Source organism: Anguilla anguilla, chromosome 3 (genome assembly GCF_013347855.1).
Source record: "Anguilla anguilla isolate fAngAng1 chromosome 3, fAngAng1.pri, whole genome shotgun sequence".
Lineage (NCBI taxonomy): Eukaryota > Metazoa > Chordata > Actinopteri > Anguilliformes > Anguillidae > Anguilla > Anguilla anguilla.
In genome coordinates this window covers 26,837,749-26,852,058 of record NC_049203.1, presented here as the reverse complement: position 1 = coordinate 26,852,058, position 14,310 = coordinate 26,837,749, and the positions used below count along the sequence as shown (strand labels likewise).

The window sequence follows — 14,310 nt, the reverse complement described above, 5'->3', positions numbered from 1 at the left end:
TGGTCTCCTTGTGAGGACTGCAGGTAGAGTGTGAGATGTGGTCTCCTTGTGAGGACTGCAGGTAGAGTGTGAGATGTGGTCTCCTTGTGAGGACTGCAGGCAGAGTGTGAGATGTGGTCTCCTTGTGAGGACTGCAGGTAGAGTGTGAGATGTGGTCTCCTTGTGAGGACTGCAGGTAGAGTGTGAGATGTGGTCTCCTTGTGAGGACTGCAGGTAGAGTGTGAGATGTGGTCTCCTTGTGAGGACTGCAGGTAGAGTGTGAGATGTGGTCCCCTTGTGAGGACTGCAGGTAGAGTGTGAGATGTGGTTCTCTTGTGAGGACTGCAGGTAGAGTGTGAGATGTGGTCTCCTTGTGAGGACTGCAGGTAGAGTGTGAGATGCGGTCTCCTTGTGAGGACTGCAGGTAGAGTGTGAGATGTGGTCTCCTTGTGAGGACTACAGGTAGAGTGTGAGATGTGGTCCCCTTGTGAGGACTGCAGGTAGAGTGTGAGATGTGGTTCCCCTTGTGAGGACTGCAGGTAGAGTGTGAGATGTGGTCTCCTTGTGAGGACTGCAGGTAGAGTGTGAGATGTGGTCTCCTTGTGAGGACTGCAGGTAGAGTGTGAGATGTGGTCCCCTTGTGAGGACTGCAGGTAGAGTGTGAGATGTGGTCTCCTTGTGAGGACTGCAGGTAGAGTGTGAGATGTGGTCTCCTTGTGAGGACTGCAGGTAGAGTGTGAGATGTGGTCCCCTTGTGAGGACTGCAGGTAGAGTGTGAGATGTGGTCCCCTTGTGAGGACTGCAGGTAGAGTGTGAGATGTGGTCCCCTTGTGAGGACTGCAGGTAGAGTGTGAGGTGTGGTCTCCTTGTGAGGACTGCAGGTAGAGTGTGAGATGCGGTCTCCTTGTGAGGACTGCAGGTAGAGTGTGAGATGTGGTTCCCCTTGTGAGGACTGCAGGTAGAGTGTGAGATGTGGTCCCCTTGTGAGGACTGCAGGCAGAGTGTGAGATGTGGTCCCCTTGTGAGGACTGCAGGTAGAGTGTGAGGTGTGGTCCCCTTGTGAGGACTGCAGGTAGAGTGTGAGATGTGGTCCCCTTGTGAGGACTGCAGGTAGAGTGTGAGATGCGGTCTCCTTGTGAGGACTGCAGGTAGAGTGTGAGATGTGGTCTCCTTGTGAGGACTGCAGGTAGAGTGTGAGGTGTGGTTCCCCTTGTGAGGACTGCAGGTAGAGTGTGAGATGTGGTCCCCTTGTGAGGACTGCAGGTAGAGTGTGAGATGCGGTCTCCTTGTGAGGACTGCAGGTAGAGTGTGAGATGTGGTCTCCTTGTGAGGACTGCAGGTAGAGTGTGAGGTGTGGTCTCCTTGTGAGGACTGCAGGTAGAGTGTGAGATGGCCCGGCTTGATACAGTGTTAGATACTATCTAGCTTGTAGATAAACTAAACATGAAGTACAGTTTACAGTGGTAGGAATAGACGAGCAGTGTTGGGCTGAATGGCCTGTTCTCGTCTTGCGTCATGTTATGTTATGTTATGTGTTCCCCTTGCGAGCAGGAAAGAAGGTGGTGGACATCGCGGTGGGATCCACGCACTGCCTGGCCCTGACGGACGAGGGCGAGGTGCACAGCTGGGGCAGCAACGACAAGCTGCAGCACTTCGACACGCTCTTCTCCAACAAGAAGCAGCCCAAGGCCCTGCCGGGGCTCAACACCAAACACATCGTGGGCATCGCCTGTGGGCCCGGGCAGGTGAGCGCCCGCTTGCGGCTCGGGTTCCTCCACAGACGCTGCCCGTCTGATTTCGTTCGTTTGGTCAAACTTGATCTCGCAGCGAGGTGATTAAAAGTAGAAAAGGGGAAAAAGTTGCTGTTTGTCAAACCAAAAGTAACACAACAACTTGCAAGGTACATATTTTTTTTTTACTTTCTGCCAATGTATATCTTAAAACTTATTAATTACTTATTATTCGAACTTATTAATCAAAAGTGGCTAGCGTTTGGCTAGTGCAAATCCCTGAAGTCACTAGCCATATTGCAGGAAGTGCCAAAGATATTAATGTTATATACTACATAGCATTGTTACTACCTTAAATGTGTGTATTGCATAATAAATAAATGAATAATGCAGAATAAGCTTGATATTACAATGTCATAAACTACTGACATTGTACAGTCATTTTATTTTTTCATTCAGTGAACATCCCATTCCTTCTCTCACTATCTAGCCTAGTAACCAACATATGAGTATATGGTATTATGCAGTACAGGGCATTGTTAATACATTTAAGACTAATACATTTTAAAGAAATACATATTTCATTCTTAAAAGGAAATACATAGTAAGTGACGCCATATGTAACAGGGATTACCATTCATTTCTCTTCCCTTCGTCATTACATTGTCAGTCACGGTGTCCCAAAGAGTTTTTGGCTGTCCCTCGCCTCACCCCTCAAATATTCACACCATCGGTGTGATGTAATACCTCATGGCAAAGGCATGCCTTAGGAGCCTCTGCTTCTCTGTAGTACAGGCCCCCGCTCTGAAAACAGACAGCAGGGGTGTGTTTGCTTTTCATTGTGGGCGGCTGTGCCTATCTAAGCCTTGGACTTAGCACTGATGCGTATTCCTAATCAGTTTATTGGAATTAACATGGCTATATCACATTATGTAATTGAAATAAATCTGACCATCACGGTCTCTGCAGTTCAGTCAAGTCCTGTGCGCATTTGTCAATGTGGCTCACGAGCTTGCGGAAACAGTGTTGTGTCTGTAATGGATTGATGGTTTAGAAGTGGAAACCTTGAGCACTTGGGTCAGATAAACTGTGCTGTCAGCTTTCCACCGTTTCAGTCAGCGTTTTGTGACAGTAAAGTAGGGTCTGATGAGGAATGGATGCTCAAGTCACACCTACATGACACCCTTCATAACAAGCCCAACCCTCATGCCATACCCCCATTCTGATGTCACACCCTCATACCACACCCCCATTCTTATGTCACACCCTCATGCCACACCCCCATTCCAGTGTTACACCCTCATGCCACACCCCCATTCCAATGTCACACTCTCATGCCACACCCCCATTATAATGTCACCCCCTCATGCCACACCCCCATTCTGATGTCACACCCTCATACCACACCCCCATTCTTATGTCACACCCTCATGCCACACCCCCATTCCAGTGTCACACTCTCATGCCACACCCCCATTAGAATGTCACCCCCTCATGTCACACCCCCATTATGTCACACTCTCATGCCACGCCCCCAGTGTAATGTCACACTCTCATGCCACGCCCCCACTGTAACATGCTCTCTGCTGCCCGCAGAACTTTGCCTGGTCCTCGTGCTCCGAGTGGTCGGTGGGCCAGCGCGTGCCCTTCGTGGTGGACGTGTGCCCCATGACGTTCGAGCAGCTGGACCTGCTCCTGCGCCAGGTGAGCGAGGGCATGGAGGGCAGCTCCGACTGGCCCCCCCCGCAGGAGAAGGAGTGCATGGTGGTGGCCACACTGAACCTGCTGCGGCTACAGGTGGGTACCCAAACTCCACCCCCCGTCCTCGGTCTCTAACTGTGCACATTCACTGATTATATATACTCCTCACACTCTTACACTCAAGCGCAACTTTCTGTCTGTTTGTTATTTTACTTCAAATTAAACTGAATGCAGTTATATAGTACATTTTACAGCAGAGCGTGTCCTGAGACCCCAGCTAAAGCAAACTTAGGGTAATAGTGGCAAGGAAGAACCCCCCTGATGTCATATCTGAACTCAATGGGAGGAGGAATTGATTTTATATTGGAAGTGTATCTGTGGGAATTGGAAGTACAGTATATTGAATTAATTCAGTGGTATTTTTCCAGAATGTTTCGAGGGTCTGGATGGTACATGATTCTGCCCTCAAGCCAATGATGTTCCTCAGAGTTCCGCTGTGCTGTGTTTTTTGAATTATTAATTCCATATCCTGTTTTTCCCTTGTTTTTCACATGCTTGAGTGCCCTAGTTTATTAGATTAATTTCTGGTTCATGTTGTATTGGAGATTATTTGATGTAGCAGAAGTTCATCTGAGGCAGCAGAGTTTATTTGATGTACTGGAGTTAATGTGCTCCTGTTTTTTGTGTGACTTGAGTGGTATTTGCCTTACATTAGCCCTACAGTGTGTTTGTGACAAAGTAGCATTTGGCATATGTTGGCACTATGGTGTGTTTGTGACTAAGTTCCATTTGGGTTACGTTAGCACCACTGGGGAGTGTTTGTGACTAAGTGGTATTTGGTTCATGTTTGTGAGTAAGTGGCGTTTGGCTTATGTGAACACCGAAGTGTTCTTTTTTACTTAAGTGGTGTTTGGCATACAGTGCCGTTAAAAAGTATTTGCCACTGCCTGATTTCCTCTGTTATTACATATTTGTCACACTGAATGGTTTTAGCCATTTAGACAAAATGTAATATTGGACAAAGGGCACTTGAGTGCACAAAATACATTTTAAAAATGATTTCATTTATTGAATGAAAAAGGTTATATATCACCTATGTAAAACAGTAATTGCCATCTTAGTTACTCAGTCAACCAAAATTAATTGATTATTAGGCACAGCTGATTAAACACAACCAGGCTTCATTGCAGCCAGTCCTGTTGAATCTTAAACTCCCTTGTATTGAGCCTTACCGTCAGAGTGAAGTAGTTACCACATTTGCACATCTGTCACATCTGTCCATCAGCTAAAGTGTAATTGCATTCTGCAGCAAGACAATGATCCAGAACACAAAAGCAAAATCCACATCTGAATGGCTGAAAAGGAAATGAAAGTTTTTGGAGTGGCCTAGTTTAAGTCCTTACCCAATAGAGATAGTGTCTGTCGTGTGTGAGTGACGTGTTCTCCCTGTGGTCTGTGACGTGTTCTCCCTGTGGTCTGTAGCGTGTGTGAGTGACGTGTTCTCCCTGTGGTCTGTCGTGTGAGTGACGTGTTCTCCCTGTGGTCTGTAGCGTGTGAGTGACGTGTTCTCCCTGTGGTCTGTAGCGTGTGAGTGATGTGTTCTCCCTGTGGTCTGTCGTGTGTGAGTGACGTGTTCTCCCTGTGGTCTGTCGTGTGTGAGTGACGTGTTCTCCCTGTGGTCTGTAGCGTGTGAGTGACGTGTTCTCCCTGTGGTCTGTAGCGTGTGTGAGTGACGTGTTCTCCCTGTGGTCTGTAGCGTGTGTGAGTGACGTGTTCTCCCTGTGGTCTGTCGTGTGTGAGTGACGTGTTCTCCCTGTGGTCTGTCGTGTGAGAGTGACGTGTTCTCCCTGTGGTCTGTAGCGTGTGAGTGACGTGTTCTCCCTGTGGTCTGTAGCGTGTGAGTGACGTGTTCTCCCTGTGGTCTGTCGTGTGTGAGTGACGTGTTCTCCCTGTGGTCTGTCGTGTGAGTGACGTGTTCTCCCTGTGGTCTGTCGTGTGTGAGTGACGTGTTCTCCCTGTGGTCTGTAGCGTGTGAGTGACGTGTTCTCCCTGTGTTCTGTCGTGTGTGAGTGACGTGTTCTCCCTGTGGTCCGTGACGTGTTCTCCCTGTGGTCTGTCGCGTGTGAGTGACGTGTTCTCCCTGTGGTCTGTAGCGTGTGAGTGACGTGTTCTCCCTGTGGTCTGTAGCGTGTGAGTGACGTGTTCTCCCTGTGGTCTGTAGCGTGTGAGTGACGTGTTCTCCCTGTGGTCTGTCCTGTGTGAGTGACGTGTTCTCCCTGTGGTCTGTAGCGTGTGAGTGACGTGTTCTCCCTGTGGTCTGTCGTGTGTGAGTGACGTGTTCTCCCTGTGGTCTGTAGCGTGTGAGTAACGTGTTCTCCCTGTGGTCTGTCGTGTGTGAGTGACGTGTTCTCCCTGTGGTCTGTAGCGTGTGTGAGTGACGTGTTCTCCCTGTGGTCTGTAGCGTGTGTGAGTGACGTGTTCTCCCTGTGGTCTGTCGTGTGTGAGTGACGTGTTCTCCCTGTGGTCTGTAGCGTGTGAGTAACGTGTTCTCCCTGTGGTCTGTCGTGTGTGAGTGACGTGTTCTCCCTGTGGTCTGTAGCGTGTGTGAGTGACGTGTTCTCCCTGTGGTCTGTAGCGTGTGTGAGTGACGTGTTCTCCCTGTGGTCTGTCGTGTGAGTGACGTGTTCTCCCTGTGGTCTGTCATGTGTGAGTGACGTGTTCTCCCTGTGGTCTGTCGTGTGAGTGACGTGTTCTCCCTGTGGTCTGTAGCGTGTGAGTGACGTGTTCTCCCTGTGGTCCGTGACGTGTTCTCCCTGTGGTCTGTCGTGTGTGAGTGATGTGTTCTCCCTGTGGTCTGTCGTGTGTGAGTGACGTGTTCTCCCTGTGGTCTGTCGTGTGAGTGATGTGTTCTCCCTGTGGTCTGTAGCGTGTGTGAGTGACGTGTTCTCCCTGTGGTCTGTAGCGTGTGAGTGACGTGTTCTCCCTGTGTTCTGTCGTGTGTGAGTGACGTGTTCTCCCTGTGGTCCGTGACGTGTTCTCCCTGTGGTCTGTAGCGTGTGAGTGACGTGTTCTCCCTGTGGTCTGTAGCGTGTGAGTGACGTGTTCTCCCTGTGGTCTGTCGTGTGTGAGTGACGTGTTCTCCCTGTGGTCTGTCGTGTGTGAGTGACGTGTTCTCCCTGTGGTCTGTAGCGTGTGAGTGACGTGTTCTCCCTGTGGTCTGTAGCATGTGTGAGTGACGTGTTATCCCTGTGGTCTGTAGCGTGTGAGTGACGTGTTCTCCCTGTGGTCTGTCGTGTGTGAGTGACGTGTTCTCCCTGTGGTCCGTGACGTGTTCTCCCTGTGGTCTGTAGCATGTGTGAGTGACGTGTTCTCCCTGTGGTCTGTAGCGTGTGAGTGACGTGTTCTCCCTGTGGTCTGTCGTGTGTGAGTGACGTGTTCTCCCTGTGGTCTGTAGCGTGTGTGAGTGACGTGTTCTCCCTGTGGTCTGTCGTGTGTGAGTGACGTGTTCTCCCTGTGGTCTGTCGTGTGAGTGACGTGTTCTCCCTGTGGTCTGTCCTGAGAGTGACGTGTTCTCCCTGTGGTCTGTAGCGTGTGAGTGACGTGTTCTCCCTGTGGTCAGTAGCGTGTGAGTGACGTGTTCTCCCTGTGGTCTGTAGCGTGTGTGAGTGACGTGTTCTCCCTGTGGTCTGTAGCGTGTGTGAGTGACGTGTTCTCCCTGTGGTCTGTCGTGTGTGAGTGACGTGTTCTCCCTGTGGTCTGTAGCGTGTGAGTGACGTGTTCTCCCTGTAGTCTGTAGCGTGTGAGTGACGTGTTCTCCCTGTGGTCTGTAGCGTGTGAGTGACGTGTTCTCCCTGTGGTCTGTAGCGTGTGAGTGACGTGTTCTCCCTGTGGTCTGTAGCGTGTGTGAGTGACGTGTTCTCCCTGTGGTCTGTAGCGTGTGTGAGTGACGTGTTCTCCCTGTGGTCTGTCCTGTGTGAGTGACGTGTTCTCCCTGTGGTCTGTAGCGTGTGAGTGACGTGTTCTCCCTGTGGTCTGTAGTGTGAGAGTGACGTGTTCTCCCTGTGGTCTGTAGCGTGAGAGTGACGTGTTCTCCCTGTGGTCTGTGACGTGTTCTCCCTGTGGTCCGTGACGTGTTCTCCCTGTGGTCTCCCGCGCCGTAGCTCCACGCCGCCATCAGTAACCAGGTGGACCCCGAGGAGCTGGGCCTGGGCCTGGGCAGCGTGCTGCTCAACAGCCTGAAGCAGACGGTGGTGACGCTGGCCAGCAATGCCGGCGTCCTCAACACCGTGCAGTCGGCCGCTCAGGCCGTCCTGCAGAGCGGCTGGTCTGTGCTGCTGCCCACCGCCGAGGAGAGGGCCAGAGCGCTGTCATCGCTGCTCCCCAGCGCGGGTGAGAGAGGCGGGGCGTCGCTGTGCCTTACACACCCAGCGCACGCCCACCACATGCCCAGGACACACCCAGGACACGCCCAGAACACACCCAGGACACGCCCACCCCATACCCAGAACACACCCAGGACACACCCCACCACATGCCCAGAACGCACCCAGGACACGCCCAGGACACACCCACCCCACGCCCAGAACACACCCAGGACACACCCCACCACATGCCCAGAACACACCCAGGACACGCCCAGGACACACCCACCCCATGCCTAGAACACACCCAGGACACGCCCAGGACACACCCACACCATGCCCAGAACGCACCCAGAATACACCCAGGACACGCCCAGGACACACCCACCCCATGCCCAGAACGCACCCAGAATACACCCAGGACACGCCCAGGACACACCCACCCCATGCCCAGAACGCACCCAGAATACACCCAGGACACACCCATTACATTTACAGGACACACTCAGGAAACACCCCCCCCCCCCCCCCCCCCCACATGCCCAGACCACAACCAGGGCACACCCAGCACACACCCAGGACATGTCCCTGCTGCACATGCAGAAGAACCTCAGAGATGCAAACTTCAGAGTTGCTGACTTGAAGGAGATACAGGGCAGATGATTAACTGAATACAATAGGAATGCCTTATCAGATTCCAATTATCACTGATGCAAAAAGGCGACTTATTTAAATTAAAATGATTCACACTTTCCACTGATTGAAAAGCAAATCTTAAAATGATATTGAATCTAGACAAAGGGCTGTGTCTTAGCGCTATTGCTGAACAATACACAAGGTGAAATTTGACCGTATTTCCTATAAAGTTCTAAATGGTAAAATTTTGAATTCTTAGAACAACCTCTGAATATGAAATGCAACCTGTTACTAACCAGCACACGCAGTTGTATGAAAGGGAACGTGTTGGTAATCCTGACTGATGTGCTGTCTGTCTCCGTGTCCCCTCTCAGTGTCTGGGAACGAGATGAGTGTCAGTCCCGGCCGGCGCTTCATGATCGACCTGCTGGTCAGCAGCCTGATGGCAGACGGAGGTCTGGAGTCGGCCCTCAATGCCGCCATTACAGCCGAGATACAGGTCAGTGCATTTGAGATACTGGTCAGTGCGTTTGAGATACAGGCTAGTGCGTTTGAGATACAGGTCAGTGCGTTTGAGATACAGGTCAGTGCGTTTGAGATGCAGGTCAGGGCGTTTGAGATACAGGTCAGGGCGTTTGAGATACAGGTCAATGCGTTTGAGATACAATTCAGTGCGTTTGAGATACAGGTCAGGGCGTTTGAGATACAGGTCAGGGTGTTTGAGATACAGGTCAGTGCGTTTGAGATACAGGTCAGTGCATTTGAGATACAGGTCAGTGCGTTTGAGATACAGGTCAGTGTCTTACATTCACCAAGCTTTTCCACACGCAGAAAAAAACAAAAAATAAGCCAATCTCAGGAAGTATTTTAGTCTTTTATTTCGACTTAAACTATTATTTCTATTTCTTTGCTAATTAAGACAGAAATATTGCCATTTAGACTGATTTCAAAATTTGACAATGAGGCATGAAAATTTCACTTGTCAAACGAACAGTAGCTTTAAACAAGCTATTATTTTCAACTTTTTTACAAGGACAATGAAAAAATTTTTATTACAAGACTCAGACACTTAAGACATTTTTTGCAGTGCAGTCTTTCCGATGTTTCGCTCGTGTTGTCAGGCTCCCTTGAAAAAGAGCTTTCTGTCTCACTGGGTTTCACCTGGATAAACAATGGAGAAATTAAAGATCTGAAAATCAGCCTGGTCCCTCTTGGTATTTGATGAAAGCGGTTTATGATTGGGCACCAACTCTGTGCAGTCAGGGTGAGATTGGTTGCTTAATATGGCACGCTGTCTGTAATTGGCTGTTGGATGTAGGCACTTTGTTCTATTGGTTGGTTGACTGGAGTTGGCCGTGAATGCTGCCGTCACTGAGATATAAGTCACTGTTTTTAATTTGTGGGGTGCGCCTGAACTTCCTACGTCTGCCGCGAATGTATTTCCCAGCTTCACTCCACTCACTCTGATTTTATTTTTGGTAGAAACTTAAAGCCAGTCTGACAGATGCATGATGCCGGATTTTTGTTTTGTTTTGTTTTTCGCACTACAAGTGCTCAAAAGGGATTATCTTTTCTCTAGAGGATAGAGAGGGGAAAATATCTCCTGTCTCTAGGTTTTTGATTTGGAGATGTTTTTTACTGTGAAATGTTTGTTGGATTAATCCCTCCACGGTGTGTGTGATCAGAGAACAACACAGTGCCTGTCACGGTTACCGCTTGTACTGCAACTGAGTGGGTGCGGGGGAGGAGATAAGCTGATGGACGGCAGCTAGGCGCAAGCAATTAAATTCCCTGTGTGAAAATGGCGTGCTCAACTCTGGTTCCTCAGGACATTGAAGCCAAAAAGGAGGCTCAGAAGGAGAAGGAGATTGACGAGCAAGAGGCCAACGCATCCACGCTGCAAAGGAGCAGGACCCCGCTGGACAAAGACCTCATAAACACAGGGATCTACGAGTCTGCGGGGAAACAGAGCCTGCCCTTGGTACAGCTGGTACAGCAGCTGCTCAGGTAGCCCACACTGAGCGTGATCATCTGGTTTTCCACAATATCTGTGAAAATTTTGGGCATACACATGCTTTGTGGGTTTGTGTGTTTGCGTTCATTAATGTGCAAACATGCGTATGTGTCTGTGCTTGTTTGTGTGTGGTCGTGGTGGTAATTGTGTTAATGGACCATGAATGCAAGTGAAATCCCTGTAACACATCTGAGAGCACATCTGAGTCTTGAGTCACTGATGCTCCGTTCCAAGTCTTTGACCTTGTTGGCATGAGTCCATGTCTGATTCATAGCTAGGTCCTGGACCTCTGTTCATCTAGCAGCTGAAAGTAGTAGTGCTGATCTCAGATCAGTTTGTCCATTTAGCTCATAATGGACCAAGTTGGGCCATGAGCAGGGGAACTCTGATCCCAGAACAGCACTCCTCCTCTGTATCCCCCGTCTTCAGGAACATCGCCTCCCAGACCATTGCGAGGCTGAAGGACGTGGCCAGGAAGATCTCCAGCTGCCTGGACGCCGAGCACGTTGGCAAGGAGCGCTCGGCCTCCCTGGACCTGCTCCTCCGCTTCCAGCGGCTCCTGGTCAGCAAGCTGTACCTGGGCGTGAACGGGCCGGAGGTCGTCAATGGATACAGTGAGTCCAGGCTAGCCGCCGCGGCTAACAGGAGGGATCGCCTCTTAGGATAGTGAAAATAGCTCGGCTTCCATTTTATGCCAGGAGCCCTACGGTGAAAGCACGGCCTCCTTTTGTTCATAACCTTGCTGACGGAGCGTTAAGGAGGCCCATCTCGGCTGATGTGAGCCGCTTCTCTGGCTTTTGTCCTTGGGCAGGCGATAACGTTACCTCTGATTAACAAGGGCTGCTGTCAGTTCCAGAGAGAGGCATGATTTCAGCGGCAAGGTGGAAGCCATTACCCTTTGTCATCAAACTGTCTGTCTGATTAAAGAAATTGCTCTCCATTCATTTATCGTAGTTGTCCAGGAATGGTCAATTGTTTGTCTGTTGGCATTTAAAAAATTGGTCTCCTGAAATAAAGATAATAAAATAATAAAGGTGAGGGCTCGCACTGCAGTCGAATGTGCTTCCTGCTGATGTAGCTTTGGTCTCATACCTGCAGTGAGGAAGTGAGCGTTGTGTACAAGGTACATAAGTACACAAGAACTCATAATGACAAGAACAGGCCTTTAAGCCTATCTAGGCTGTCCATTTACCTACAAACTAGCATCCACCCTGAGGGTATCTGCATGTGCCATGTATTGCTGTCTATTTAAAATAATAATAAGTCCTTCTAAATATCAGTACCTTATTTACCTTTAGCTAATTCCCCCTTTGTGTTATGATCCCTTGTTCTGCTGATGGAACTCAAAGTTAAGTCAAAACCTCCTACTTTCTCATCTGTGGACCTGGGGCAGTCGGGTCTGTTGCAGCTGAATGTAGGGCTGCCATACGTATCAATGGGACTGTCTGTCACGTCAGTGTTACAATGAGCAGTTTCAGAAATACTGTACCGTAATTTTATGGTGTATAAAAAAGGTGTGTGGAAAAATGATGCCTATGTGGAATTTACCTAAATTACGTGACCTTGTTCTGCTGTTGAGCTAAGTCTGAAGGCCCTTTTGCAGGTCACTCTTAATTCCTTTTTTACGAATGTGAAACCCTGCATGCAGATCCGGACCTGCTGGGCGTGGGCTCTTTGCTGAAGAAGTACATCGCCTTGCTGTGCACCCACATCGGAGACATCCTCCCCGTCGCCACCAGCATCGCCTTCGCCGGCCACCGCCACTTCGCCGAGGTGTCGCGCATCATCGAGGGTGACCTCACAGGTACGAGAGCTTCGCATCATCATCCTTTTTCTGCCCAACTTTATTTTTCATAAAAATTCACCAGTGAAACCGTAAATGCGTATTTCAATTTCATCCGTGAATTTGTCTTATCGAGGTTAAATATGTGGCATTACTAACTGAATTGGCGAATGTGGAGTTGTGTTAGGTTCACTGAGTATGTTCATTGAGCAAGTTCAGTGTATGGGACTGGCTGGTGCACATGTTTGCTTTGTGATTGGTCGTTGAGCACATTTGCTGTTCTTGATTCGTTGTGGCGCAGGTTCACTGTACGTGATTGGCTGTTGAGGATGTTTACGTTCTCGGTGCGCTGCAGGTGTCCTCCTTCCTGAGCTGGTGGTGTCCATCGTGCTGCTCCTCACCATCGACGCGGGTCTCATGCAGGAGACCGGCTCCATCCCCCTGCTGGCCGGACTGCTGGAGCACCTGGACCGCTTCAACCACCTGGCGCCCGGGCACGAGAGCGACGACAACGAGGACCTGGCCTGGCCGGGCATCATGGGTACGCCACGGGAAGCTGCTGCAGTTACGGGCCCCGGCCAATCGGTCGCTCGCCTCTGTGTAATCTCAGCTCTTCAGGGATACAGCCGTACCATTTTAGCTGTGGGCTGTTAGTCAAGCCGAGACACCAAACAGAGTAAATAATAATCTCTGAATTAATGAAGGGATGGATCCAGTGTTCTTGACAGAAGACCGGGAGGTTTAATTAAACAGATGTCCGCCTGGAAAAAAAAGCTTGTTGCAAGATTTTCAACAGACACTCGCTGTATTACTCTTTAAAGAAATTTAATGAGGTACATTTCCGTTAATTCCTCCTGTGGCTTGAGTCATTGGCCGCTCCCTGGTTCTGGGGCACTGTTATTGACTCAGCCAGACGGTGTCACCTACAGTATGCAGTCTCTAATACACAATCATCTGTGTGTTCCCAGACCAGAAGTCATGTTTCTTAGAGTACATACTTTGGGCCTGATTGACTAAGACCTTTAGCATGTGCAAAACCTTTTGGCACACGCAAAACTAATAACACAACCAATGATTGGTGCAAAAAAATACCGTGCCCAATCATGGGTCATGTTATTGGTTTCACATACGCTGAAAGGTTTTTCACATGCTGAAGGTCCTAATAAATCAGGCCCTTTAACCTTTATACTAGAAGTCGAGCCGTATTCAGATTGAATGAGCTGAAGTGGTGGCTTGTGGAGGTGAGATTTGTTTAACCCGCTCCCCTCCTCTCCTCCCCGTCCCGCCGTGGCAGGCTCCTTCTTCTCCGGCCAGAGCTCCCGGAACAACGAGGAGGTGTCCCTCATCCGCAAGGCCGACCTGGAGAACCACAACAAGGACGGCGGCTTCTGGACCGTCATCGAAGGGAAGGTGTACGACATCAAGGACTTCCAGGCGCAGTCGCTCACGGGGAACAGCATTCTGGGTAAGCGCCGCAAAAACTTCCGAACCCCCAAACATGCAGGGTGTCCCGTGCCAAGGACTCTCTGTAGCCGTTTGGGATGATAGAAGAAGCTCTGAAGCCTTCCTGTCTAAAGCTCTAAAGCCTTCCTGTCTACTGTAGGAATTTCGTTCATTGAAGCGTTGCTGATCTGTTTTTAGTGAGGACAAGGTTATATCGTTGTTTTGTTAATGGGAGATGTTATCCTTGGCTTTGTTCCCCATGTTATGATTCCCTGGTTTAACGGGTTATCTCCACCCTTAGCCCAGTTTGCAGGAGAAGACCCGGTGGTTGCTCTTGAAGCGGCCTTGCAGTTCGAGGACACCAGGGAGTCCATGCAGGCTTTCTGTGTGGGGCAGTACATGGAGGTATGTATCTTGTCTTTGTTTTATTTTTTTTTATTCGCCCAAATAAATAAAATGTTTAGCTTTACCATCTGCAGATGGTAATACAAATACCCAGCGGTTCATATGTTGAAAACCATGCTTGATTTATACAAATTGCTCCCAATAGCATAAGTGGGAAGACCTTCCACCCCACTTCAAACTTGCTCATGTATACATTGTGGTGTCGGTGCAATAGGTTTGCATGTTAGCAGCCGCTTTTGCCTTTTCCCTCAAGCTTTT

The 14,310-nt window shown here is 49.6% G+C and overlaps 1 protein-coding gene across 7 annotated transcripts in view; it reads left to right on the top strand.

Moving 5' to 3' along the window:
* The window catches only part of herc2 (HECT and RLD domain containing E3 ubiquitin protein ligase 2), a 118,593-nt gene that overhangs the window by 32,059 nt on the left and 72,224 nt on the right, over positions 1-14,310 (top strand). For all 7 annotated transcript variants that reach the window (XM_035409773.1, XM_035409779.1, XM_035409774.1 and 4 more), the window contains 10 exons: positions 1,531-1,724; positions 3,306-3,506; positions 7,571-7,799; positions 8,782-8,906; positions 10,236-10,414; positions 10,851-11,035; positions 12,070-12,225; positions 12,560-12,745; positions 13,499-13,669; positions 13,949-14,052. In XM_035409773.1, coding sequence (XP_035265664.1) covers positions 1,531-1,724; positions 3,306-3,506; positions 7,571-7,799; positions 8,782-8,906; positions 10,236-10,414; positions 10,851-11,035; positions 12,070-12,225; positions 12,560-12,745; positions 13,499-13,669; positions 13,949-14,052 — 1,730 coding nt within the window. The remainder of the gene's footprint in view (positions 1-1,530; positions 1,725-3,305; positions 3,507-7,570; positions 7,800-8,781; positions 8,907-10,235; positions 10,415-10,850; positions 11,036-12,069; positions 12,226-12,559; positions 12,746-13,498; positions 13,670-13,948; positions 14,053-14,310) is intronic.